Source organism: Mya arenaria, chromosome 15 (genome assembly GCF_026914265.1).
Source record: "Mya arenaria isolate MELC-2E11 chromosome 15, ASM2691426v1".
Taxonomy (NCBI): Eukaryota; Metazoa; Mollusca; class Bivalvia; order Myida; family Myidae; genus Mya; species Mya arenaria.
Window position 1 is genome coordinate 51,232,334 of NC_069136.1, and position 27,509 is coordinate 51,259,842.

The following is a 27,509-nucleotide window of genomic DNA, read 5'->3' on the forward strand; positions in this document are numbered from 1 at the left end:
AATACTTCCAAACACTTGAAGTCAATGTTGGAGGCAAATTTCCGTAGTCGTGATACAGGAATAACGATTAATAATTCAAAACACAATTACAAGATGCAAAATGATGGAAATTTGATTGAAACGTGAAAAGTTAAACAAATTTGTTTTTGTATTTATTGTTCAGATAGCAATAATTTCTTCATGCATATTCATCAAAAGTACGATTGGTCATTAATAGCTTTGATTGCACGACCCTTAACTTGTGATTGGACGATCAATTCCTACGGATTAATGATCAATCCGTTTAATATCAACTAGTGCCAATTAGTGTCAATTAAGCACATCTGAGATCATAAAACAACACTTGTCATTGTAAACAAGGTCATAGAACTTCACAGGGTGCTGCACAAGGAAACAATATCACGCCTTGTGCAAACACCCAACTAGCAGACGATTTGTAACACATACCCGCTTCGCGACAGACACTGTTGATCGCCTGATATATTTCATCTGAAAAGTTTTATAACAATTGCTATGTCTCTGGGTAGATGGCTTGGCATTGATAGAAATGATAGAAAATGTAATTTATGCACTTGTAATGAAATTGTCGATGAATTCCATTATCTTCTTCGTTGTCCTTACTTTATGAATGCTAGAAAAATGTACTTGCCTACTATAAATATGCAAAATGTGAATATCCTTACATTCAAGAATATTATGTGTGAAAATGATCCTCATAAGATAGATAACCTTAGCAAATACCTAAAAATTGTTTGTAAAACTTTCAAAAACCCACCTGGCAATAATATCTAATATTTAATAGCTTACTAGTCATAATGATTAACACTGTACTTACGCTGTTTTGTTGTCTATACATGTAGTCTATATTTATTTGTACTTAGTACACCTGTTTTGTTAGTTTAACTTCTAACCATACAGCCTGGTTACTTATAGAAACTGTTTTGTTATACAACACATGTTTAGATACATACATTGTATTGTATTATACATGTCACCTCAAAACACATACTTGTAATATGTGATGAGAGTAAAATAAAACTGTAAAACAGCTAAGCTATTTCATTGAAATTTTAATTTTTAACGAATATTCGAATACCCATTTTGGTATCCGAATACTTGCGTGATATCCGGATATCCGGAAATCAATACATGCACATGTATAACAACATTAATTTTGACTAATAAACCTTTAACTACGAACTAAATAATGCATTTATGAAAAATATTAACTACTGATAACAAGATTGTTACCTTGTATTTAATAGCAGAAAGCGCAAAAATATTAAATGGTTGCTGAATGCTAAAAGCTTTATTGTGGTCTACTATAGTCTCATATGGTAGAAGTACTGTGTTTAATGCTCATTTCTTTCAAATTGAACTCGATATATTTCATAATAACCATTGTTTATGACATTTATTCATCTTTTTTGAAATATCAAAATATTAAAACATTATTATCAATTGTGGTAAATCTTAATTGGGAGTAAGAGTGCATCTTTAAGAAGCAGAAGCATACTTCATATTCCAATAAACCAAATAGACTTTGATAATTTTACGATATGAAGTAAAGTAATTATTATCATATAATAAAACATACAATTTTTAACAACGCCGGGCTATCATGTAGTTAAAACAGTTCAAAGAGGTATTGAATTAACCCAATTACTTTACAAAATACAAAAAAAATCGTGATAATCTTCAAAATAAATTCCTTTTTTAAAAGTGTCTCAGCATTTTTTAAATGTGTTTATTACAAAAAAAATAAAACCAAGATAAAAATAGTGAGCTTGACTTGATCCTGTGATAATGGACTGAAGACTGTTTGAGATCGGTTCTAATTATTAAACATTTCATATCCCAGTTTACCGGCCTCGCTAATATGTATTGAGGTTATTCGTTGCCAAAAGTCCAGACGTGTATGTGTGCATTCCAGAAAAATAACATTTATTATTAACCAATTTACATTTAACACCCGACAATTCACCGATTAAATGTTTAGACTTTACACTGTACATTTTTATTTCTCTTTTCCCGATTGACCGTGAATTGTTAACACTCGTCGTTATGTTAAGACCTGGGAGAAGGATTTGTTATTGGTCCCTGGAAAGGCAAACTTTTGTCGGAATTTTCCCGCTATTACTCAGCTCTGCTTTCAAGTATGGATACTAAATATGACACGCGTCAAATAAATACGGTAACTCTGAGGTGTAGAAAGTACGGATATAAGAGATATAAAGTACGATTAACAAGCAAATTTTAGAAATTCAAACGTCTAGACTTGTTGCAACGAAATAAGCTCCATAAATGTAGCATTTACAGAAACAATTTCCAATGACGATGGTCTATTGCAGTCGCTGTTATGGCGGTAGTGTAGATTTCCAATACCATGACTTATACCATCTGCTATACGAGCACTAGATTTCATTTTAGTGTTCAAAGAGAATTTGATGCATGACAGTTGAAGAACTAGGAATTCGTTAAAACTAAAATATAAAAGAATATGGATATAGATTTAAATAACACAACGATGCACAACGCATGGAATTCAAGTCTTATTTTAAATGGTGATTTAAGGCAACATGCTACGAAAAATATCAAAAAATCTAGTATGCTTAAGCAGGAATTCGAGTTTGGAAAATATCTTGGAATGTTTTATTCCAGAACCCGAAGAATGGGTACTAGTTGCGGCTTACGTTCTAACGTTTGTAGTCGGTGTTCTTGGGAATATTCTCGTTTGCTTTGCAGTTTGTAGAAACAAGGATATGCGAACAGTTACCAACATATTTATGGTGAACTTGGCTGTGGCTGACCTAAATGTTATACTTGTTTTGTTGCCTTCGTCTCTGCTAGTCGACGTAACAGAAACATGGTTGCTTGGAGGAGCAATGTGTAAAATCAGCATAGCTCTTGGGGTACGTGATTTCTTTTTAAATGACACATATTTTTGTGCAGTTTCCTTGCACGTTTCAATGCATGATACGCTATGATGACAATGCTTATTAACGACATCACACACAACTATAACTGTATCTACTAGTTTTGTAGTGTTTTACTCCGATACAAAAATACCAAACTCACCGTGTTCTATAGACACCAAACACCAGAAAACAACGCACATTGCACAAATAGTTCTTGTAAATGTTAGGTTATCTTGACACCTTCACTTGAAACTACGTACTGACTGGGGTATCAACCCAATACATATTATTATATTTAATTTATCAATAAATCGTCTATATTACATCCAAATTTCCTATGCTATTGTGCGTTGCAATGTAACCTATATTCATGAACAAGACACTTAGTGTCCAAAATATCGTAAAAGAAAATCACACAGGCCGACAAGAAAGTTTTTGTTTCAAAACTCTATCAAATAATACTAACCATAATTAAAAAGTACTTACAAAAATTGGTAATTTCTGGATTTTAAAAATAACATTAAACTTGCTAATGCGGGTCTCATTTTTGCACACTGTATTTCAATGTTTGTGCGTTTTTATTACTACAACCAGTAAAAATAGAAACTCTATCTTTCTTTTTCACTTATGTTAATTTTACATTGTGTCACATTTTCTTTTAACTATATACCGTACATTAATATATTCAAATGCTCAACCATTGGAAGTGAAAATACAGGTTATATATTGTATTATACGGCGCTTATCGCGAGAGAGATCACTAGTTGGTTTCCTTTACATATATTAATATATATATATTTATCAAAACTATTATGTGACATATCTAAACGTTACTGATCACTTGTGTATTTATCCTGTGACATTTCGAAATGTAACTGATCACTTGTGTATTGACTCATGTTTCAGTCTGCTTTCTACTTTTGCTGAAATATTTCATTTCAATATTGTATATTAAAACATCAACGGACGATATATTTTTTCAACTAATACATAATCTACTACTAATGTTTAAAGCACATTTGAAGCCATCAAACAGTTATGTTTTACACGTCTACTTACAATTGTAAATAAAACACTTGCCAAGGGACACTGTTGTTGGCGAGATTATTCTTCAACAGAATTATACAATATGGATATGGTTAACATTACTCGGTTATAAATGAAAATGTGCGGGAAATCCAATTCAATTGCATTGTATTTCAAAATAGTCTGCTACTTTACGACCTGTTGTTTTTTCGACTTTGAGTAACTATTTCGAAAACTGGATTGAAGCCCACGTATTACTCAAAAATGTCCTCACCATAACCGCAACATTTGTTAATGTGCTGTCATGTACACTCAATTCAGCTTGTTTCATCTTAAGCGATACTTGTAACATTATTGTCAACAACAAATGTAAATATTATAAAAAAAAACGCAACTTATTTATAACGCTTTTAAACGGCGAGGATAATATGTTTTCATGTTAATACATGACTTAAATAATGATATGCTTAATTATGAAGATGATCTTATCAACTCATATAGTTTGCATACTTTTCTCCATAATGTTATACTAAAATTATGCTGATTTATTGTAAATTTCACCACCATGCTTGTTTATTCAGTGTTATGACAATGTATTTAATGTATTTGCCAATAAAATATTGTCTTGACTTGACTTGTTCTATACCTTTAAGAGACAAAGGCTTCAATGACTTTCCTTCTTCCAGGACTGTGTCAATAGTTTTGCTTCTACTGAAACGTGCGTGAATGAGTTACGGCTGTCACACTTCGTGTGTTATATTATATGTTGAAAAATAAATGATTTGTTATTGGCCCCGTAATTTGGCCGAGATACGATTGTCCCGAGTAGAAAAAATAGGGCAAATATCCAATCACTTTTTTTTAATGACAATTTTATTAAATAACTTCATGGACGTCAGGATTCAATATTTAAAAAACAAAATTATGAGAAAATGTATTACTTGTAACAAAGAACAATTCTTTAATACATAACATATTTTATATTTTTTACAACATGGCTGCCGTTTCCGAAATTCCAGCTGCATATATATATAATTTTTGTCCCTGTTTAAATGCTTTAAAAGGCGGGCTTTATTTTTATATCACTTTTCGGCTCGGGCCGCTTAATGATATTGATTATGGCATTGTTATAGAGGAGGCGTTTGTATTATTCAACGAGGCAAATGCTGTGTTTAAGGGCTTACAATTATTAGTTATTTAACAAGCACATCAAACAAACATCGAGGTGTTTTCATTATTCATCGTTTTGTTACAGACCACGTGTATTTCCGTTTCCATCTTGACACTTTGTGCGATCTCAATAGAACGATGGTACGCCATATGTCGGCCCCTTAGTTTCCATAGCAACATACAGAGGGCCCGCATCACCATTGCCGCCATTTGGGCAGTCTCGTTGTGCGTGGCTTTGCCAGAGTTCCTGGCCTCTACCGTAATACCATATCGCCCAGACACAATATTCAGGTATCAAGTCTTTATAAAGTTTGATTATCCCATCTTTATTGCAGATATTTGCAGTTGTAATGTTTATCATACTTACACTATTGTTTTTGATAGTAATTTCCAATAAAGTACCATCAATTTTATGAATAAAGTAACATTGAGTTCGTCATTTATTATTTATAACATTGTATGACTTTGATGTTAAATCCTTAGACATGCGATATACGATCGCTAGTTCAGTCAGTAACCAATCGTAACTGAGCGTTCAATGTCATCAGTTTAATGAATTGGCAACCTGATTTATTCCATTTTGTCTTGAGACGTCTGTATTTGTTTCTAACTGATCTTAAACTCTTTGTTGATAAACGCAGAGACAAGTGTGATATTGAGTACTCAAATAGTGGTTCAAACTACATGTAGTAGAAAACTTCTGTTGTGCTTATTATTGCATGTCGGTGACTTAAACATGTATCAATTAACTCATTTTGACGCTGGTTATGCCTTTCAATTCGGCCTATATTCGGTATTTTTTAAACGTGTTAGCCTCTGAGATCGCCCCTGTAGTTCCCATAGTATTATTATAATACTCATATACGTCTGGTTTCTTTTCTGAGTCAAAGACCATATTTAAGAGTAGGCAATAATATCAGAAGGTCTATATAATTCTGTCATGTTGCAGCAAAAGATTCCGCCCCATCCGTCTTTCACAGTACAGTTTACATGGTTGCGGTTCGTAAACCGGTGATGTTGATGCACTAATTGTTTGAGAAATGTGTGCTTTTCCTGAAGTTACCTGCCTGAAAAACATCCTTTCCTTTTTAGGACAATGTGTTACCCGGCTCTATGGGAACGAAAGACGGTGGCGAACTTCCAGATCTGTCTCGTGATATTTTTCTACTTCCTGCCGCTTTTTATCATAGCCTGTCTGTACACGCACATTGCTGTCGTGCTCTGGAGGAAACGTGTTCCAGGGACAGCCGAAATACGTGCGTGTCTTTGACTTTTAGATCAATTTAACAACCAGTGTACTGTTGAAACAATCAAAGTATATATTGAACGTCACATTTTACGAACAATTAGTTTCTTCTTACGAGATCAATTGACATTAAGGGTAGGACGATTGTAAACTATTGGTTAGTTTGACTCCTAATCAAATACCGAGGTTAAATGTAATACGCTTATATTGGTTTTCTTGATGTGGATTGGTATTATACAGATCTTCGCCCAGTGCAGTTATCGAAGCGAAAAAGTACAGACAGCGATAATCGGGTGTCTAGTCGCAGAAAGGCTGTTAAGATGTTGGTGGTGATTGTGGTGGTGTTTGCACTGTGCTTCCTGCCTAATCACACACTCAACATTCTAAGGTAAATACGCAGAATAACAGTCTGAATAAGAAAATATAGACTAAGTTGAACGCGATTTTATATTAACGACACGGCGAACTACTGATGGATTCATTTACATGTATACGTGCCGAGTAGGAAAAATCTAACAATTCCAAAGTACATGTAAGTAAGACAAGGATAATAAAACCAAGTCTAATGCAATACTAGCACTGTTTCAAAATATTGAATCTCTAATAAACATGACCCAGCAATATGCAACACATGTAAAGTCAAAAGATGTTTGAGCTGCAAAATTGTGCGGAGTTTGGCCTCATGCAAGAAAAGGAAGTATGTTAATGTGTTAAAGAGCAAACCATGCCCCCCCGGCCAGCACTGGAAAAACGGAGCATATTCATACTCCCGCCAATCAGTTACCAGCAAATATAAGCATCGCTTGAAAAAAAAACTAATCATAAATAAAATAATATTTTAATAATATCTATTTTTATTCTTGAACTTTATCCTCGTCTTAGATACCTGGAGCAACTGAGGAAGGTTCCAAACCTGAGGATGTTTGCTCTCATCGCTCACTGGTGTACATTCTTCAACAGCTGCATCAACCCAATTATCTACAGTTTTATGAGCGGTAAGAATCCAATTCATTGTATCAGCCATTAGAATCAGATAACCTTTGTTCAAGTTACATTCATAACATTATCTTCTGATCTTCAGCAAAAAAATTGTGAAAATTTCAAAGACAAGGAATATTATATTCAAGTGAGAAGTCATTACTTCAAATAAAACAGTTGCAGTTTCTAGAAAGTATGTCAACATGTTTCATTAGTTTCGATATGCAAAGTAGAATCTGTATAATTAATATGAGTAAACATGTTTTACATAAAAAAGTCATTTACACATTCTCTTGTAAAGAGATAACTTGACCTTCATGTTGTATGATCCGCAAGTGGTAATGACGTCATTGTTTATTTCAATAGTATGCTGTGATCGGATTAGTGCGAAGTCATTTTACCGACATTATTATAATTAACGGCTATTCATTTTAATACACTAATTTCGTCGATAACATTTCTTAACAACAGAACGTTGTAAAATATTATTTTACAATGTTTAGTTTTTAGAAATAATTATGCCCCCCTTTGAAGAAGAGAGGTATATTGCTTTGCACATGTCGGTCGGTAGGTCGGTCGGTCGGTCGGTCGGTCGGTCGGTCGGTCCGTCGATAGACCAAAGCTTGTCCAAGTGATAACTCAACAATTCCTGGACGTATGGTCATCAAACTTGACATGAAGGTTGGGCCTGACCATTAGATAACCCCTATTGTTTTTAGGGCTCATCGGGTCAAAGGTCAAGGTCACAGTGACCTTTAATGGTAAAATAATTTTGTCCAAGTGATAACTCAACAATGCCTAGACCTATGGTCATCAAACTTGATATAGAAGTTGGGCCTGACAACTAGATGACCCCTATTGTTTTGGGGGGTCATCAGGCCAAAGGTCAAGGTCACAGTGACCTTGAATGGTAAAAGGTTGTCCAAGTGATAACTCACTAATGCCTGCACTCATGACCCTCATACTTAACTTGGAGGTTGGGCCTGACCAGTAGATGATCCCTGTTGTTTTCTGGGGTCATCGGACTAAAGGTCAAGGTCAGAGTGACCTTGAATTATTAAAGGTTGTCCGTGTGATAACTCGACAATACCTTCACCCATGGATCTCATACTTGACTTGGAGATTGGGCATGACCAGTAGATGACTCTATTGTTCTTCTGGGGGGGCATTTAGCCAAAGGTCAAGGTCACAGTGACCTTGAATGGTTAAATGTTATCCGTGTGATAACTTGACAATGCCTGCACCCATGGCCCTCAAACTTGACTTGGATGTTGGGCCTGACCAGAAGATGGCCCCTATTGATATTAGGGGTCATAGGGCCAAAGGTCAAGGTCACAGTGACCTTGAATGATATAAGGTTGTCCGAGTGATAACTCAACAAAACCTGCACCCATGGCCCTCATACTTGAATAGGAGGTTGGGCCTGACCAAAAGTTGGCCCCTATTGATTTTAGGGGTCATAGGGCCAAAGGTCAAGGTCCCAGTGACCTTGAATGATAAAAGGTTGTACGAGTGATAACTCAACAATACCTGCACCCATGACCCTCAAACTTGACTTGGAGGTTGGGCCTGACCAGTAGATGACCCCTATTGATTCTAGAGGTCAAAGGTCAAGGTCACAGTGACCTTGAAAGCAAACTCGACAATGCCTGGACCTATGGTCATTAAACTTGACATGAAGGTTTGACCTGACCAGTAGATGACCCCTTTTGACTTTGGGGGTCATCGGCCCAAGGTCAAAGTCACAGTAACCTTTAACGCAAAAAAGTTAACAAATCTCCTTCCAGTGATATCTCAAAAATGTCTGAACCTATGATCATCAATCTTGACATGGAAGTTGGGCATGACCAGTAGATGACCCTTATTGATTTTTGGAGTCACCGGGTCAAAGGTCAAGTTCACAGTGACCTTGAATGCGAAAATGTTTCGAGTGATAACTCGACAATGCTGCACCCATTGACCTCACACTTGACTTGGAGTTACGTTTGACCTTTATATGACCCCTTATGATTTTAGGGGTCAGCGGGTCAAAGGTCAAGGTTACAGTGACATTGAACGAAAAAAGATTGTATGTGTGTTAATTGTCAATTCCTACACCCATGGCCCTCAAACTTCACACTTAGGTTTTTGGTGACCCGCTGATGACTCCTATGGATTTTGAGGTCATTGAGTCAAAGGTCATAGTCATAACACACTCTATCCTCACACTTTGAATGTTCGTAATCTTAAAACTGCCTCATCGGCATTCAATGTCAGTGACAAATCAGCTGTCATTTCGGTCCGTGCATATTTCATTTAATTGTCCATATAATCCTGACAACATGGCGCTCAGGGGGGCATAATGTTTGACAAATATATCTTGTTATCTTAAATATGGATGCGTTCCTGCTGTATAAATGAAGGAGGACACGTATGCAAACGTTGCCAATAGCCTTAGCGTTCTTCTTGAAATTTGCTCGCGTTCCTGTCTGCGTTCCTACAACATGTGTGCACGAAAATATTTGAGCATTTGATCTTAAAAAATGTTTTAAATTCGACCTGACAAGAAAGAAAGCATGTTGTTTATTAAATAAATGACATAAAATTCAGAAATTATGCAGAGGGATTATCGAAGTCTCAACCGCAATTAATTCGTTTAATATTTATATAAAGAGAATTAAATTTAAAACATTATAACAAATATGTTCGAAATAACATAGCGAAAGCCGATTTACTATCACAAAACGGCATCCCGCATTATGTTCGCTTACTGAAACATAATATCTGTCCGTCCCTAATTGGAATTCATACTCGGTATAAATTATACAAATTTAGATGTGTACTTATACCATCGAGAACTCTAAAATCACATCTTGATTACTGGTATAATTCAAAGTCTTATTTTGTATGTATGGTAAAATAAATCCAGTCCTTGTAAGAATTTACATTCAAATTCAGCATTATTGGTATGACATTTTAATTTGGTTGCATATCTATAAACAGCACACCAAAATATCGATTATTTGTTGCCGTTGTTTTAAACCAGTCCATACATGCATATGAAACGAAATGTCGAGGTCATTTGTACGTTATGTATCGTAAGTGCCACGGATTATATCGTAAGTGTTGTCGAGCTGGTTTAACATGTGTATATTAAATCCATGCTTCATTTGCATGTTTCAATCTACCCTAAATTGAATATTTGTTGTCTGTATTTGGTATAAATTTCAATGTAAACGACAGGAACGTGCTTTGTATGATAGTTATTGAGGACGAATGTAGCACCCTCGTACCAATCCGGCTCCTATGCACTTAACCGTTATATCGTATACAGTTGAACATCGCTATTCCGAACACCGTTAATCCGAAATTATCGCTATTTCGAATTTATTTTTCGGTCCCGATTTTCCTCCTTCTTTGTTTAACTAAATTTTTGGTATTTAATCCGAAATAACCGCTATTCCGAAATAACCGCTATTCCGAAGTAAAAAATTACGGTCCCGATTTGGTTTTTCACACCTATTTATCAATTCTTATTTCGATAAAAAATATTTTCACACCATTCTGCGAATGCACTCGGGCATCGGCTTAAGGTGACAATGGAGTACAATTAGCTCTTGTTAAAGAATAACATTGAGCAAGCGTATGTTACAAACATCGATGTCAGAAAATGAGCGATTCATTTGAGTGATCGATGTAGTGTGTATATTGCTGGTTAACAGACAGACAGACAGACAATTCATTTTGACTTGTACAATGTACATCGTCAACAACACATAATGATATAACATATAATGTCAACGTGTATGTAAAGTAACAGATAATGCAAACAAATGAGTATATATATACAAATATATATGTACAAAAGTATTCAATACTTCTAAGTAATTAGATTAAATAAACTAATATATATATATCAGAGGATGAACATTAAATAGAATTATGTTCTAACATTAATCAAAGCGGATCTTTCTTTGAGAGCATTTTTAACAAACAGACATAAGTTAATCAGTTCAGCTCTATTGTTAGATTTCAACAGCTGCATATATTTAAATACAGAAGGTCTTATAAAGTAACAATTGTTGATATATTTCTTTCTTAAATTGCTAAAGGATTTACAAACACAAATAAAATGATATTCATCTTCGATGTCATTAGATTTACAACACAAACAATATCTTTGGTTGCGTACAACGTTATTTCTATTGTATCTACCAGTTTGAATATGGAGTGGGTGCACGGACAGCCGTAGTCTACAAAAGAAAAAACGTAAGCTCTTTGGTAAAATATCTAAATAAGGTTCATATTCCAGACAGGTTTTAAAATGTCTATACACATCTAACACCGTGCTATTTTCTATAGTACTATACCAATCTTGTTTAAAAGTATCGATAATTCTACATTTGAATTTTTTTATGAATGATTTAACATCAATATTGTAATTATCACCAAACACATAACTAAAACCATAATCATTTAATATCTTTTTAACATTATACACCCAATTACGGCAACCTTTATTACTATCACTCTTAGCCTGTTTGTATACAGATTTTATGATAATATTATCACTGTTAGCAACCTTAAACCAATAAGACAATATACGCACATATCTATGAATATATAATGGATATCTACCCAACTCTCCGTAAACAGTGGCATTGCAAGTGTTTGTTTTAACGTTCAATAATCTTTTACAAAATTTCAAATGAATTCTTTCTAATTCCTTTGATTTAGTATACCCCTAAACCTCTGCTGAATAATTTAAAATAGAACCAACAAATGCGTCAAATAACTGACACATAATTTTGGGTTTTAAGTCATAATCTTGACATTTACAAAATAATACGTTCATTGCCTTAAGTGCTTTGCCATTCAAATGTTCTTGGTTCAGGTTAAAATTTCCAGTATAATTAAAAACAACACCCAAATAATTAAAATCATCAACAACTTGTATATCATGGCCATTGTAAGTCCATCTTTCATTTGGAAATAATCCGCCTCTTTTACGAAACACCATGATTTTCGTCTTATCAATATTCACCTTTAATCCCCAGGTATTACAGTAATTTGACAAATTGTCCAAATGGGTTTGAATTTCTTCAGGAGATTTTCCTACAATGGCCATATCATCAGCAAATAATAGCATAATTATGACAATATCATCTATTTGTAATCCTGAATTAATATCATTTTGTAAATACAATTCAATATCTTCCACAAATAAAGAAAATAACAAAGGGGACATAACTTCACCCTGACGCAACCCGACAGCATAGCTAAAGTATTCAGAATATGATGACAACGATTTTACACAAGATTTAACCTTCATATACATATCACGCACTATTCTAAGTATTTTTCCCTGTATTCCACATTTATACATTTTCAGCCATAGGGCATTTCTATAAATAGTATCAAAACATTTCATCATATCAACATATATAACATAAAGCCTTTTGTTTCAAACAAATAATTTTGAATAAGAGATAACAATATAAATATAGCATCAGTGGTAGAGCGCCCTTTTCTGAATCCGAATTGGGCATCCGAAATAATATCATGTTGTTCACAAAACTTTTCAACACGCTTATTTATAACAGTGGTAAATAATTTCGATAAACAACTAACTAAAGTTTTATTGTTAGGAATTATTTATTTCTTAGTTGTCAATATTTTTGTTAGATTATACGACAGCAAAGCTGACTATTAACCAGGCAGACTGCCTTAACTTAACTTAACTTCTTGCAGAATAGAACCCAGATTGAACTCAGATTGACTGACTGACTTAAAACTTTCTAAATTACTGAATAACTCGCTCACTAACTATCAAGCTCCAGATAAGTGTTTTGTACTTCCCAATTGACCTAAATTGCAGTTGACCATTCAGAAGTGTTTCTTAATCCCCCTAGAAAGTTCAACAACATCACGTGATAACTCTCACCTTGCGTGACAATACTTAAAGAATTTTACCGCTCTATCGCCACAAAATGAACTTGTCAATCAATAGTTTTAGTGACGTAAATTTTTGCTAGACCAAACCCTTTTAACAGAATTTTAGTAAACAAGGTAAATAAACTGTTTTCTAGACAGTAATTAAAGAGCCATTAGGCCATTCCAAACATATGCTAAAGCGATTGACTGTTTCATATATTCTCAGAATATCTAATCCACACATGCCGTTAACGGTAAGAACGCAATGGCATTTTGACCACATAGTAGCTAAAGTTAGGAATGATGAGATATAAAGAGATGAATAAATATCGGCGAGGGGCATTGTGTTACAAGAGTAAAACAAACTACTAAATGATGTTAACTCTTCGTCTAATTTCATTATGTGTAAGATGCTTAATGGCATATTTACATTTAAGTTTGGGATTAACATAATGTAACGTGGCTTCTGTGATGCGTCTCAATGTTTGAAGGTTTAAGCTATTACGTGTCTAAAGTTTCTTTCGTTTTTTTGCTCCTATTTTCAGACGTTAAGAATTATCCTTTCAAACCGTGAGTTCGTATATTCCTTGGGATTCTATAGAAAAAGAGTAAATGCGCCAGTCGTGTTTTCAAAAAAATTAAGATCTTTCCCAACAACTTAAAACAAAATCTGAATATGCATTGTTAAACTGTGAATCTGAAACGTTTATATGTACAATGTATTATTAAGTAATAACTAATGTATACAAACTGACATAATTTGTCTTTGCTTAGCGCTTTTCACTTCTCACGAGAACATTTTCTTTGTTTCAGACAAGTTCCGCAAGGAGTTTCGTGTTGCGCTCTCTCTATGTTGCCACTGTGGTAAAGCCAGTACTCCAAGGGGATCAATGGTTCGTTACCAAATGACTGCCGCCAACACAAGGAACTTAACTGTGAAAATCAGCAAACAGTAACACCAAATAAATGGTGAAACTAAACAACCATTCAGCATGGTTCAATTGCATATTCATCAAACGTATTATGATCGTATTTGTCTTTAAAGCGATCGAGGTGAAGGTTATTTATCATTTTTAATTGTGACCTTATTTGGTCTTGTAAACATGATGAATATTAAGCACCCTTAGTTTTGTTTTGTTAACATGAATGTATGTGAATTGTGCCGGATATAATACATGGCTCTGTTCATTGATATACGCAGTGAAACATAACCATACATCGCTCTAAAAATGAACGATCGGAATTTACGCTAGTTAACTTTATATTTCATATTATGTTACTGCTTAAAGCTTAAAATGTAATGCATAGCATGTTCTGCTCATATATACGAAATAAAAAAAATATATATGTAAAACGTGTAATGTGAAGAGTGTAAAAATCATAATTCAACCTTTTTATTGGTCTTTTTTTCCGGAAATATAGTGTAGAGAAAATGGATACTGGGACTTTTTGTTTGTCTTGTTTTTAATCTTAATACTTCTAAACAGTTAACTATTCTAAGAAACTATTTGATAGTGAATGCGCGCTAAGCGAAAATAACCGATTGATGGGATCCAAATCAGTGCCAATCTTTATTTATCCGCCCACTTCTTTAAGTAACCTAAATGGGAACAATACAATGAGTAGACATTATGTCGCTTAGAAAGACAATAAATAATAAAACAACAGAGGAATCGTGTCCAGACTAAATATTGCTTATAATGACCAAATAATGTGCAGTATTTTAACTACAAGCGTGTTTGATAACAGGCACGCAATTGTACACAATGCAAACCAAACGGAGAGTTCTTTTCAGACAATTTTACAAGAACCTCGGCACTTGCAAAAAACCCGAACCTTTACGGGCATGTCACAAAACATGTCATTATTTATGTGAAAAACTACAGAAACAAGCCCAGTAGCCAAGCGTTTAAACATAAATCGCGTTTAATGGCCCAGGGTAGACATCAAACACAGAACACAAAACAAAATCTCACAAACAAGAAACATGGAACAACAGCACCAACTTCCACAAACAGCACAACAACATGGCAAAGAGTGTAAGATAGGTTCACCCCGACCCGACCGTGAAGTTTGGGATGAAACTTTCTCCCACCTCAGATAAGTAGATCCAATAATTTAACCATGCTAGATATTCTTATCTTGTCCACGGGCGAAGATAAAATACCCGTATGGAACTCCTTTTTTTAATGGTCACAACATTGTAATTACCTCCCTTGTTGAAGACTATCGTCAGTAGCATCAAGGAAATCTTGTCTTATGGTAATATTTAGAACACTAATTAGTTATTTGTCGCTTCAAATGTCACCATAAAACAGTTTTCAGGCACCATTCAAGAAATAATGCTTCATTCTCCTTAGAACTATTTAAAAAGACCGATTTGACTATTATCATTAACTGGATCATTGCGCGCATATCCATGACAACCACGTGCTATCACATATTCATACGCAATTATTTTCACTAAGCACAAAAGAGTTCTAGCAAAAAATACATTTTTACTTAATTTTGTTTAACTGAGTTGGGAGAAAAGGCATCTACCATAGCCGCTCGTGTAAGATAGGTTCATCCCGACCTTCGCGCAGTGTGTTTTGCGGAAACTTGATAAACCTCGTTTCCGCCAAACACCCTACGCTCGGGTCGGAATGAACCTATCTTACACTCTCGGCCATGGAAGATACTTATAATCTTACACGAGCGGCTATGGAAGATGCATTGTCTCCCTCCTCAGTTAAACAAAATAAAGTAAACAATTATTTTTTACTGGAACTCTTTTGTGCGTAGTGAAAAAAAAGCGATTGGATATGTGATAATCCGTGGTTATCATGGATATGCGCACAGTGATTCAGATTATATAAATAGTCAAATCGGTCTTTAAATAGTTCTGAGGAGAGTGTAGCATTATTTCTTGAATGGTGCGAGGAAACGTTTTATGGTGCCATTTGAAGCGAGAAATAATTAAATAGCATTCTAAATATTGCCACAAGACAAGGTTTCCATAATGCTACAGGCGATGGTCTTCAACAAGGGATATATCTGTTGTTTAATTAAACAATGTCTAAAATGGAACTGAAATCGAATATTTTCAACATCAAAATAAAGGCGTGTATATTGAAACATAAAGAACTGTTTAATGGTTTTAAGCTATCTTTTAACACCAATAGTAGCATACAGATTTCTATGTTATCGAGAAAAATTGTGTGACATTTTATAATTGGCTTGTTCCCATTTGGTCATTTTTATTCTTATTCGTGTGTTCTTATTTGGGCTTTTATTTGTTTATTTGCATTATATTGATTAAAATATATGTTGGAAATGGTTTAAGCGCCGTAATTATTAATGTTTTGAGGCAGTTCAGCGAAGATTTGACATTCTGTCGATTAGAAAGACCATGAATAAGGAAGTCCCCAGAGGAATCCTGTCCACAATGGTCAAATAAAGCGCAGTATGTTAACCACATGCATATTCTATAAAAGTCACGCAATATTAAACAATGGGAACCAAAATAACAGATATTCATAGACAATTATCCAACACCCTGGACACCTGCAAAAAAACGAACCTTTACGTGCATGGTAACCAGCAGGGAGTCAACAACACGGATCATCCTTAGAAAGCAATCAGTGCTTCGTTTGTACATGATCTTCAAAAAACGACGGTCTGTTCAATTGCAACATAGACGGAAGTGGACACAGCAATAATACCACATACATCAATTCAAACGATGGAAAGGGACAGTGATAAACCTCTCAAACAAAAACGCCCACGGACATACAAACATAATATTGGAAAAATATATGTCATTTTGTCCTTAAACAAAGTATGACAAAAAAGCTGGCGTAATGGACCTTTAGATTCCAACTTTGACACTCATTATCAAGTAGATACCATTTGAAATTCAATACGGGCAACCACTGTTTATAATACAATTCCGTTAACATATTTATTTACAGCTTGTCGCGACAAGTTCTTAAACTTTTATATGAAGCCATGACTCGAGAATGTGTATATCCTCTGCCAAATTAAAACGAGCATACAAATATAATACAGTGTGTATAAAACGTATCTTATGACCAGAGTTTTACAATTGCGACCCAATGCTTGATAATAAATCTATATGTCGAGTAATTATACAATGTCTTAATACTTATGTGAAAATCTACAGAAACAAGTTCAGTAGCAAAAAGTTAAACATCAATCCGGTTTAATGTCACTGGGTAAACGCCAAAGACATAGAACAAAAAACAAACAAACTCACAAACAAGAAACATGGAAGAGCAGCACAAACAGCACAGTGCATATATACTTAGCGGTTAATACACGGCGTAGCCGGGCCGTTGAGTTATAATTTGCCCGAGCGACTCATAATGGCCCGAGACATAGTCGAGGGCCATTATGAGCACGAGGGCCAATTTTCACTCAACGGCCCGGCTACGCCGTGTATTAACCTCTTTAATACATATGTATGTTTTTCTTATTTGTAAGTCTACAGTTTGCTTATTAAAGTTTACCTGCTACCCAATTGTGCTTATTATAATTTGCTCTCGGTTGACTATGATTAGTTAACTCACTTTCAAATTAAATTTACTTTTATTTCGTTTTTGAGAGTGAGCCAAACAGGCAAACAGCCTTTTGTTGTCACTTTTATGTTCCCATTCCAATTTCAATTGATCACTTTGAACAATCCAAAACGTCTTTGCGAATTTTTCTGTACGAATCACTGACATCTTTCTGTTCATGGTCTGAATAACTGAATTCAATTCAATAAACATGAACACCTAGCAAGTTGAACGACTGTTTGTACTTAGATAAACCAATACCTCGTATTAATGATGTTGCTGTTTTTCAAGTAAATTCAATTTTGCCGCTCCCTTTGTTTTGTTTTTTTGAATGTCAACGCAGAATGAAAAACGCCACCCTAACGGTCCACACTGGTTATCAAACACTAGCATATCTTCCTAAACTGCGTTCGCGTTTGCCTCCCTTTAAGATTTTAACAATAAATATGGTCAAGCAGATCAATAAATTTTGATTATTTAGTCAATACATTATTTCACAGTCGCCAAAATTCATTTTAAGGCGAAAATTGAATTCACGTGCGAACGTTCTTTTGGCCGGAAAATGATAATCGATAATCGGCCTGGGCCACAAAACTGATAATCGCTGAGTCATGCAAATAATCGCGAAATCCCTGTACAAATGTGTTACTATATATAGCAACATATGTATTAATATATAAAAATACTAGGTATGTTTATCAAGGAGTGTTAGGTACCGCCTTGGAACGGTCATTAAAATGTATATTTACTTAAATCGAACCGATATAGAATACTTTCAACACCAAAATAAGACTTTGTATGTACATGCATATTAAAAAAGACTTTTTTCCAATGGAATAACGACATGGATTGTGAAAGTAAACAGTATGTATTTATTGGTTGTTTCATAGTTATTTTAACAGAAAACTAACATACATACATATGTCTACGTAATCGAAAGATTGAATGACATTTCATGATTGGCTTGTACGTATTTTGTCTGTTTTTATGCTTTTCCGTGTGTCATTTGACTTTATATTTGTATATTTGCATGATATTGATTAACACATATGTTGGAAATGGTTTAAAGGCCGTAATTATTGATGTTTTGAGGCAGTTCAGCGATTGAGAGCGAGCACAATAACAGCTATCTGATCATAGACCCATAATTGTTCACCTTTTGTCGGTTGGAAACATTTTAAGCGGACACTTCTGATAGCTGACCTGACATGCGCACTTCACATTTAGGCAATAGGATTAATATTTGTTCTAAGTTGTTTGAAACAAGAGCATGGTTTAAAGAATTTTGAGTGGAATCGAAGACTCACAATCTGTTCTTTGAATGCAGTGTTGCATTTTTTGGGGAACTACATTGTCAGAGCATATACACATTTAAAGAAGAAAACATTTTGTGAGTATTGAATTGTATAATGCCTAATGGAGGGTACACGTAATTGGGCGGAATAACTGACACTATATTACAACATGCTTTATGTGCAGAAAGCATATAACAAATCGGAAAACTTTTTATCTTTGGAATCGCTCCTGTAGTTTCCCGTGAGCGACCCTTCATAATGGTACGAAAATAAACAACACAGTCATGTGAGTAGACATTACGACGGCACATCATTTGGAAGCGCACAGCTAAAGTATGAAATTAGCAAGCTTGGTTTGATGGTTTGAAACTGTTTCTGTTAAGATACGCTTTTAAACTATCATCATTATTAATTCATGACAACGTTATTGCAGAAATTATAAAATAAAAACAAAACAATGCAGACTTTAATATTTAGTTTCAGGTTAATCATAATATGCATTAGAAATAAACATTGACCGTTTTTCAATAATAACTGGAAGTTCATTGAACAATAAGAAGCAACTCAAGAATACTTATTGATGGACTGATAAAAGAAAATATCAATATATAAGTACAGGGACTGGTCTTTAATCGAATCGAAGGGCATTTCCGGTGCTTTATGATGCTTTCTTTGTTGCTGTGTTTGTGGTAAGTGTATTTTTTATTATTTAATATGTTATATCTGATATATTGGCAGGCTTACGCTATAGTCTTCATGATTGTTATTAGTGCGAGACATATAAATGAATTTCAAAGGGCGTACATATTTATGATAGACTTGCTTGACGAACTTTCTAACTAGTACACTATTAAAATATAAAACCCATTAAATAAAATCTGTGTTCGTTTTTTTCAATAATCTATAGATATAAATCTTATAAGCGCCAATCGTAGTCACACCAATCTCGATACAAAATGTTAATGTAAAAGGAACAACAATCTGTATTAAGTTGAGATTTTTTTTCTGACTTTTATACCTCAACAAATTATGAAATAGTAAGTCAACTGATATCAAATGTTCAAGGGTTGTTACTCTAAGGTAACTTGAGTGATATACATTACTATGCAACTTTAAAGATATGTTAATCCTAGAGACACTGTCACTAAGATAAATTCAGACTGGACTCTACTCGAGAAATTAATTGCCTGCACATAAATAAACCTTCTTTGGCGATTTACACCTGCCATAAGTGCTGTCACCAAGATTAATGAGTATTGGATACTCATTAATCAAACTATTGTCTGGCTTTTAATAAAGAATACACAATCAACACACCGAATAAGAGTGCATGCATTTAAGGTAAGGCAGAACGGAACGTTCATGGTATTGATCCAAATGGCTTGGAAACACCCAATGTGAATGTCCGTACGGTACAAACTGTCCCAAAACAATTGGAACTATTGGTACGAAATGCACAGAGACTGTAAAAAGCAGTTTTGGCATACAGTATATGCACATGTAACGATCAAATCACTGTTTATAATATTTTCTATCCCGTTTCGAAGGCTTGCAGTTGATATTGTTTATGCTTAAAATACAAACGGGTCTTGTGAGTGAGCATGTTAAGTACAGGATAAATAATGGTTTTAAAAATGACTTGTTCTTTCTTAAAAATTACGGGAATTTTGCGTTTATGCTTTGGTTCAATAACGAGTACATTAAGGATTAAACATTATCCCAAGTAAACCAAAATTGATGTGTATTAGACCTTACTTACGTTTTCAACGCAAAATTACCATAGTGTATTGGCAGATATCTGTACTGTCGAAATGAGAAATGTATTCCCAGGGAATAATAATAATGTTTACCAACCAAAAAATGGCAGTATAAACGTAATACGGAGGTTGCCGATGATCTTACGCATTCGTGAATACATTTTATTTGCAATGCACACTTTGGGGTGAATTAAATGATGAAGATGTAAATTATCTCGATTATTAAAAATAACAAACCATGTGATTCCACGTGTTGTTAAACTTTCTCGTTAAGAACTACAAGCAACTCAGTTTGTGTTGAGTAATCTTGTAACTAGTTCAAGATAACGTTCAACCTGAAGTTTTCACACAAGTTATTTGATGATTTTTGGTGTTGTTCGTATTTATGTTTTTGTTAGGAATATACATCTACAACATGTTTTCTTTCAATGGAATAAATTCCGAAAAAAAAGATCCGCCTGGCCCAAATATCACGAACATATTGAAGTCAAATCGCAATCTCCATGTTAAGGTGTTTAACCACAAAATAACATAGAAACACTCAAGATGCTCGATATTTTATTTCTTCAAAAAGTGCATTATGTCATAGATTATATGGATAAAATATTTTGTCAAAATTTATAGATAAACCATTCTAGAGCAAAGATTGTGCTTGAGACCGATTTGTTATTTTTGAGTTAATACTCAAATACGTTTTATGCTTAACAAATGTTCGTAACATAATGCTTAAGAGAAAATGTGCATTTAAAAGAGTAAAAGAAGAGAAGAGAGACATAGTATAAGCCTCAAGGCTTTCTTCTCAATTCTGTGTACTCTATTGTTTTGTGCATAATTTACATGTTTTTCTGTTTCAATGCATTACGTATTTGGTCTTTGTTAATTTTGATTATGCTCAAATTTGTAGAACTAAAATAATTGTAAATATTATATCGAAATAAATATTGTTTAAACCAAAAGAGTAAAACGTTAGTAACTTTGAATCATACCAAATGCTTTAATGTGGAAACATGAGTTAAGCTGAGTTTGAGAAATAACTTGAGTGTTTTCGTGATATTGGGGCCTGGCCTTAACTGTAATATCCCTTTAACGTTTGTTTTAACCTTTGCAATGTTTTCAATTATATAAAATGTCATTTTAGGAATCAATGCACCTTTTATTTTTAAGACCTAATTAAACGTAATAGGCCATTGAAAATAGGGCCGTTCACCTTACTTTAAGACCTTTTACCCTTGACTGTTACTTAAGAATTTTTTTTTTAATAAAACCTCTTTATATGAAATGGCTTTACAAATACTGGATAATATAATCGGAACAAGTGATATTTTATCAGTGGTCGGAAATAAACATTAGATGTCGAAACAAGTACCCTGATTCGTTTTTATGTTTATATAATCTGGATCTTATATATATTTGACTTTAAAGAAATCGGACAAGTTCACAAAGGTTTTTAATTCAATTACAGTTTCGTTTCCTTAGATGTTGTCAAATCGTCAGCGTTCTGAAATACCATCTACCTCGGTTTCGCTTCGGTAGACTGTATTTCCTCAAATGCCAATTTTAATAGCATCCCATTAGCCGTCCAATATTTAAATACGTTACATGAGGCCGTAAATCAAAAACTTTTTTTTAACAAATTTGTAAATCAACAAGCAAAATATTTTCATTTTTACTTATTATAACAGAAAATCGGGAATTCTTTCAACGTTATAAAAATAAAATATATTATTCATTCTGTTTTTGGAAATGATAGTAAGCAAACAATTTAAGGTAATCCATTATGTATTCTCTGTGAGTTGCTGTAGTGGGAATTATTCCGTTACCATTTGGTAAACAGATAAACAGCTGCGGGTTTATTATTAAAGGTGACATTACAGATGATAATTTGTTCGCTCTTCTGGCACTTTCATCATTTTCAGAGTTCATATATCGACATACTTTGTTAATTTGATCTTTCCAGTTCAATTGATCAACAAAAATAATACCGAGAACCATATGGCTAATGGCTTGTTCAAGCGCATTATTATTCATTAAAAGCGATAATGAAGTGATTTGTTCACATTTGTAAAAAGTAAAAATCATCATACATTTAGATTTGTCACTTACAGAATAATACATGGTTGACAATGGCTTTTGGTTGATAATTGCCCCAGAGGAAGGAATAATTATTTTTACTGGGTCAATTATCAACCAAAAGCCATTGTCAACCATGTACTATCCTGTATAATACATATGTTTTGTCATTTGTCAATGATTTCAAATGGATTTAAAAACATGATTTTGTGGGAATATGAAGGATTTGTCATAAAATTAGCATGTAGTCTTTAAAATGAGACATAACAAAATGGTTTTGAATGACATTAGCTGTGAAATATAACGAGTGACTGGAAAACAAAATAGCAAACCTTTTCGTACGTGTTTTCAGAATAAGCCTGCAATTTTTTCCCATTCTTCAAGTATTTCCTGTTTCACATCGGCTGATCGTGATGTTCATTTTAGTAGATGAGCACAGTTAGGGTCGATCAAGCCTTGTTTATAAATTTCGATTTTTACAGTTTTCACTGGCCGTGCAACCAGTTACTAATATAGATTCGTTTACATTTGTGTAAAATGTTTGTGGTCTTGTGGCGCTCTACCTCTTGTTAAGTGTTTCGTCTTTGGCGCAGTGTCTCTTGTTCAGTATTTGAGTCTTGTGACGCTGTGATTTCTGTTGAGCGTTTGTTGTATGTTGGTACAGTGTCTCTTGTTCAGTGTTTGTTGTCTCGTGATGATGTGATTCATGTTCAGATATTTTACAAATTATAAATCGGAATGATGAGAACATTTAAAGTAGTTCTACATCAACATTGTATTGAAATACTTGGGTGTCACAGAGAAAGTATCGTATACTACCAAGAAAATAGAGACTGGCAAAATAGAAGCTTTGTTGATATGGACTCTCTGTTTTTGAGATCGAACAGTGAAAAGCTTCCGACCGATTGAGAACAAGTTGTAAGGGCATAATGGTGGTTATTTATTAGAATATGTTACACGACATGTTTATTTTATTTTTATCACGAACCAAAGTCTTATTTGGATGATATGCCAGCTTCAAATAAATTACCGATGTTAAGGCAAAACAAGGTTCTTTGTTACCACGTATATCTCCAAAGAAATATGGTCGGTAGGTAGGCATATCTTTTTACTATTTTTGTTTCGAGAAGCTAGATTACTGAACCAAACCGACGTATATTAGGATATATCACTATTGTAGACATTTTTCAATATAAAGTGGTCAACGTTTATGATTTTCACTCATAAATGAACATTGACAGGAAATGACCAAACAAATCCACATTACTGGAAAAGAAGTGTAGGGTCGGGATGTAAAATAGGGTCGGTCGAGTTATTGGAGACAAATAATATGTATAAGCATTAGCTGAGTGTTAGCTAAATAACCGAGTATTGCAGTACAAACGCAGTTAATGTGCCAATATAATCAAGCATTATACTAAGGCATCAATTGATTTTAAAAGCATAATTGGTCTAAAACAGTTTATAAATTAAAATTATTTTAAACCTTACGTGTACAGTTTATCAACAATTAATGAAAGTGCCCGATTTTTACCTGAATACATTTACAGAATTTGTTTTATAAAATTAGTACACCAGGAACGTGAGCAACAGCGCATTATTGTTTAATGTCTTAATTTCTAAAGAATGTGGATTTGCAATTTATGATGGTTAAAATTCTAAAGTTATAAGTACATGGTTGAACATACGATATTTTTTTCTGTTGCAGACTATCAATAATTTGCAAATTGCGGTTGCGATTAAATTGATAAAGTTCGCTGTAAAGAATAAAGATGTGTCTATGAAGTGTACGACGGAATAACGTTACGCATGTTTGGATATTCCTGGAAATTAATTGGCCTCATACAGAACATTCAGACAAGTTAATTATTTAATGATGGGTTTGCAACATTACGTTGTAATATGTAAGATAACTGAGTCATATCGGTCATATTTCAGAAATTATGAATCACCGAGATGTTGACGACATTGCACAACACAATTATTAAATACAACTATGATCTATCACACCTAAAATCGAAAATTGAAAACAAAATTGAAGTTATCTTCGTGAGTTTCATTTTTTTTGTTTCGTATGTAATAGCAAGTATTAAAAATGAAGTTTAGAAATATGTTTTGATGTATAGGCATATTTGACGTTTATACAATTTTAAACTATTGAAGTTTCGACTAAAATCCTTTAACAAAATGAACCGAAGGAGTTCACTGGTGGTTTAAACCAATTTTTCGGATGCTTAGTCTCACATTTGTCAACACATTTATGAACAAAGTCCCTAAGACCTCAATGAAGCAAATAAAGAAGTCATGAATAAATAACAATAATCATTAAACACTACAATAGTTGTCTGTAGTTATAAACATCGGGGCCATGCCCTTAAATGGTTGATGAAAGCACCTTGATTAATTTCATCGGGGACTTAGATAAGAATATGAGTACCAAACCTTACTCTTGTACCACCACTGATCAATAATAAAATCAATTGAAAAAAGATTATCCATATCGGTGCCAGCATCAAATTAAACACAATAAAGAACAAAATGAAACAAATGATGCAAACTAATTATTTAGTTCAATAACTCTTGTAATGCAGAAACCATTGATTCAAATCTGAAGAAAAAATGAAAGATAATGTGCTCAAGTAATGTTCGTAATGCATATGCAAATAACATAAGTGCTACGGCTGATCGCCGACTCCCAATTATCACAAAACCAATCACCAACCAATGATTATCAGAACACAGACATATCAGATAGAAAACACCGCAGACATACCAATCTACCAAGACGACACAAACAAACCACATACAAAACAAAACAGACATACCACATACAAAACAACATAGACATACAAAATAACAGGAAATCCATTTGAAGCCCGAAATTAGAACAAATGATATAAACAATTGATAAAGATCTCTGACAACGGCCGCAATTAGCGTACTGGTTCAAGCAAAATAAAATTCTAACAAATGACGGCAGGTGCTTGGCTTGAAATGTAAGTGATAATAATTATAACAAATGGTTTGGAATTTCTAGCGCAAAATACATCAAAACGGTTTAAATGCCAACCTTTTATGCCGAACGTAAGTATGTATATGATTTTTTTGTGTGCGAAAACAATAGGTTTTATCACCCAAATAATGGCAATGTCATTTGAGCTGTTGTAAGAAAAGGCAATGTCAATACGTAAATTAGTTTCAACTACACGATACTTCTCTGCGTTTTAATGACATAAATAAACCTAAAGAATAAATAAAAATATATCATCAGTAAAACTATTTTAAAAGAAAATAATATAAACCGGCGATAGTTTTAAGGAGGCGAAATGAAATTGAGTAACTTAATTTTAATTTAATACAATGTAGGCATTTTGGGATGTAAAAATAATCAAAATGTGTTGATATTTTTTTTCAAAATCGTATAACCAAAAATGTATAGATACTGCTAACCGTACAAAAAGGATAATGTAATGTGTCTGACAATCACACAATGTAAACAGCACTTTGAAGACGAAATTACAACATAAAAGTCTGACTTTAGTATATGGTTTTGTTTGTGTTTAAAGAGGCTCATAACAGAAAATGATGTTTTGAAATGTCATCCCGCTCTCGTGTCCTATAATAAAAGTAAGCGTGCACATAACTTTGAAACAATCTAATGACTGGAAATGTACAAAACTTGATCTTCATTAAAACTCTTTCAAATATTTGTCGTCAAATAGTATCGATCAAGTTCGATTATTTTTCAAGATATCCCAAACAGAAGGTATGTAACAAAATTAAAGAACTAAAATTAACAAACTTCAGGAACAAGTCTTAAACTTTACCCTATTTCAGGGTTGAAGGCACAATGGTCAAGGTCTTGTGACCACTGAACAAGAGAAGAACGCTACAGAACAAAGTCACATAAAACATACACGTGCAGCTTATTTCGCGCACAATTATTATTACTCATACTGATAATACAAGTCTGTATAGCTTATACGTCCGATCCAAAAATATTGGTTATACAAAAGAATAAAAGCTGGACGACCTCTTTACTTACGCGGCAGAAATTAAATAAACTTACTCTTAAAATGGAATAAAACGCATCATAAATGAGTGCAATATGATTCCAAATGTAAATAATTGGGAGAAGCTACAACCCAAGCACTCAAGGTCACATACAACACATAACCATAAGCATTTTGTCAATGGTATGAGTTAGGTTCTGATCAAAATCTAATCTCTTAATTTAGAGACGTTAATCATTAATGCCATTCGTTTGGTAACGCCAATTAAGGGATATCAATGTTATCAAATTTGTAACGTTTTGTCCCCCAAAAGGATCGTTATGGAACTAAAATGGTCATGTATCCTTGACAATGCATGGTTAAATGACAAATAGACATACCTTTATACTCATATATTGAGGCGATTTTGGAAGGAAATGCCAATCCCAGACACATCATTAAGTGTAGGAGATTTGATATCATAAATGGCTGCAATAGACCTCTAAAATCAGATTTGAATGTAGCTCCATGTACTTCATGAAGCTGGAATCTGAGCTTTTACGTATCATGACACTTGGTTCTCGT

At 33.8% G+C, this 27,509-nt stretch overlaps 1 protein-coding gene across 1 annotated transcript; it reads left to right on the forward strand.

The window, feature by feature from the left end:
* Positions 1–6,622: 6,622 nt before the first annotated feature.
* Positions 6,623–14,207, forward strand: LOC128219465 (orexin receptor type 2-like). Its single transcript, XM_052927276.1, has 3 exons — positions 6,623–6,748; positions 7,243–7,355; positions 14,065–14,207. Exons 1-3 carry the CDS (start codon positions 6,681–6,683, stop codon positions 14,205–14,207), a joined length of 324 nt encoding a protein of 107 aa, XP_052783236.1. The 5' UTR covers positions 6,623–6,680.
* The last annotated feature ends 13,302 nt before the right edge of the window (positions 14,208–27,509 follow it).

Excerpts from the sequence above, each read along its gene's own strand:
- LOC128219465 (XM_052927276.1), top strand. The coding sequence starts at position 6,681 with ATGTTGGTGGTGATTGTGGTGGTGTTTGCACTGTGCTTCCTGCCTAAT. Across the intron at positions 6,749-7,242 it reads CACACACTCAACATTCTAAG|ATACCTGGAGCAACTGAGGA; the intron begins GTAAATACGCAG and ends TCCTCGTCTTAG. Across the intron at positions 7,356-14,064 it reads TATCTACAGTTTTATGAGCG|ACAAGTTCCGCAAGGAGTTT; the intron begins GTAAGAATCCAA and ends TCTTTGTTTCAG.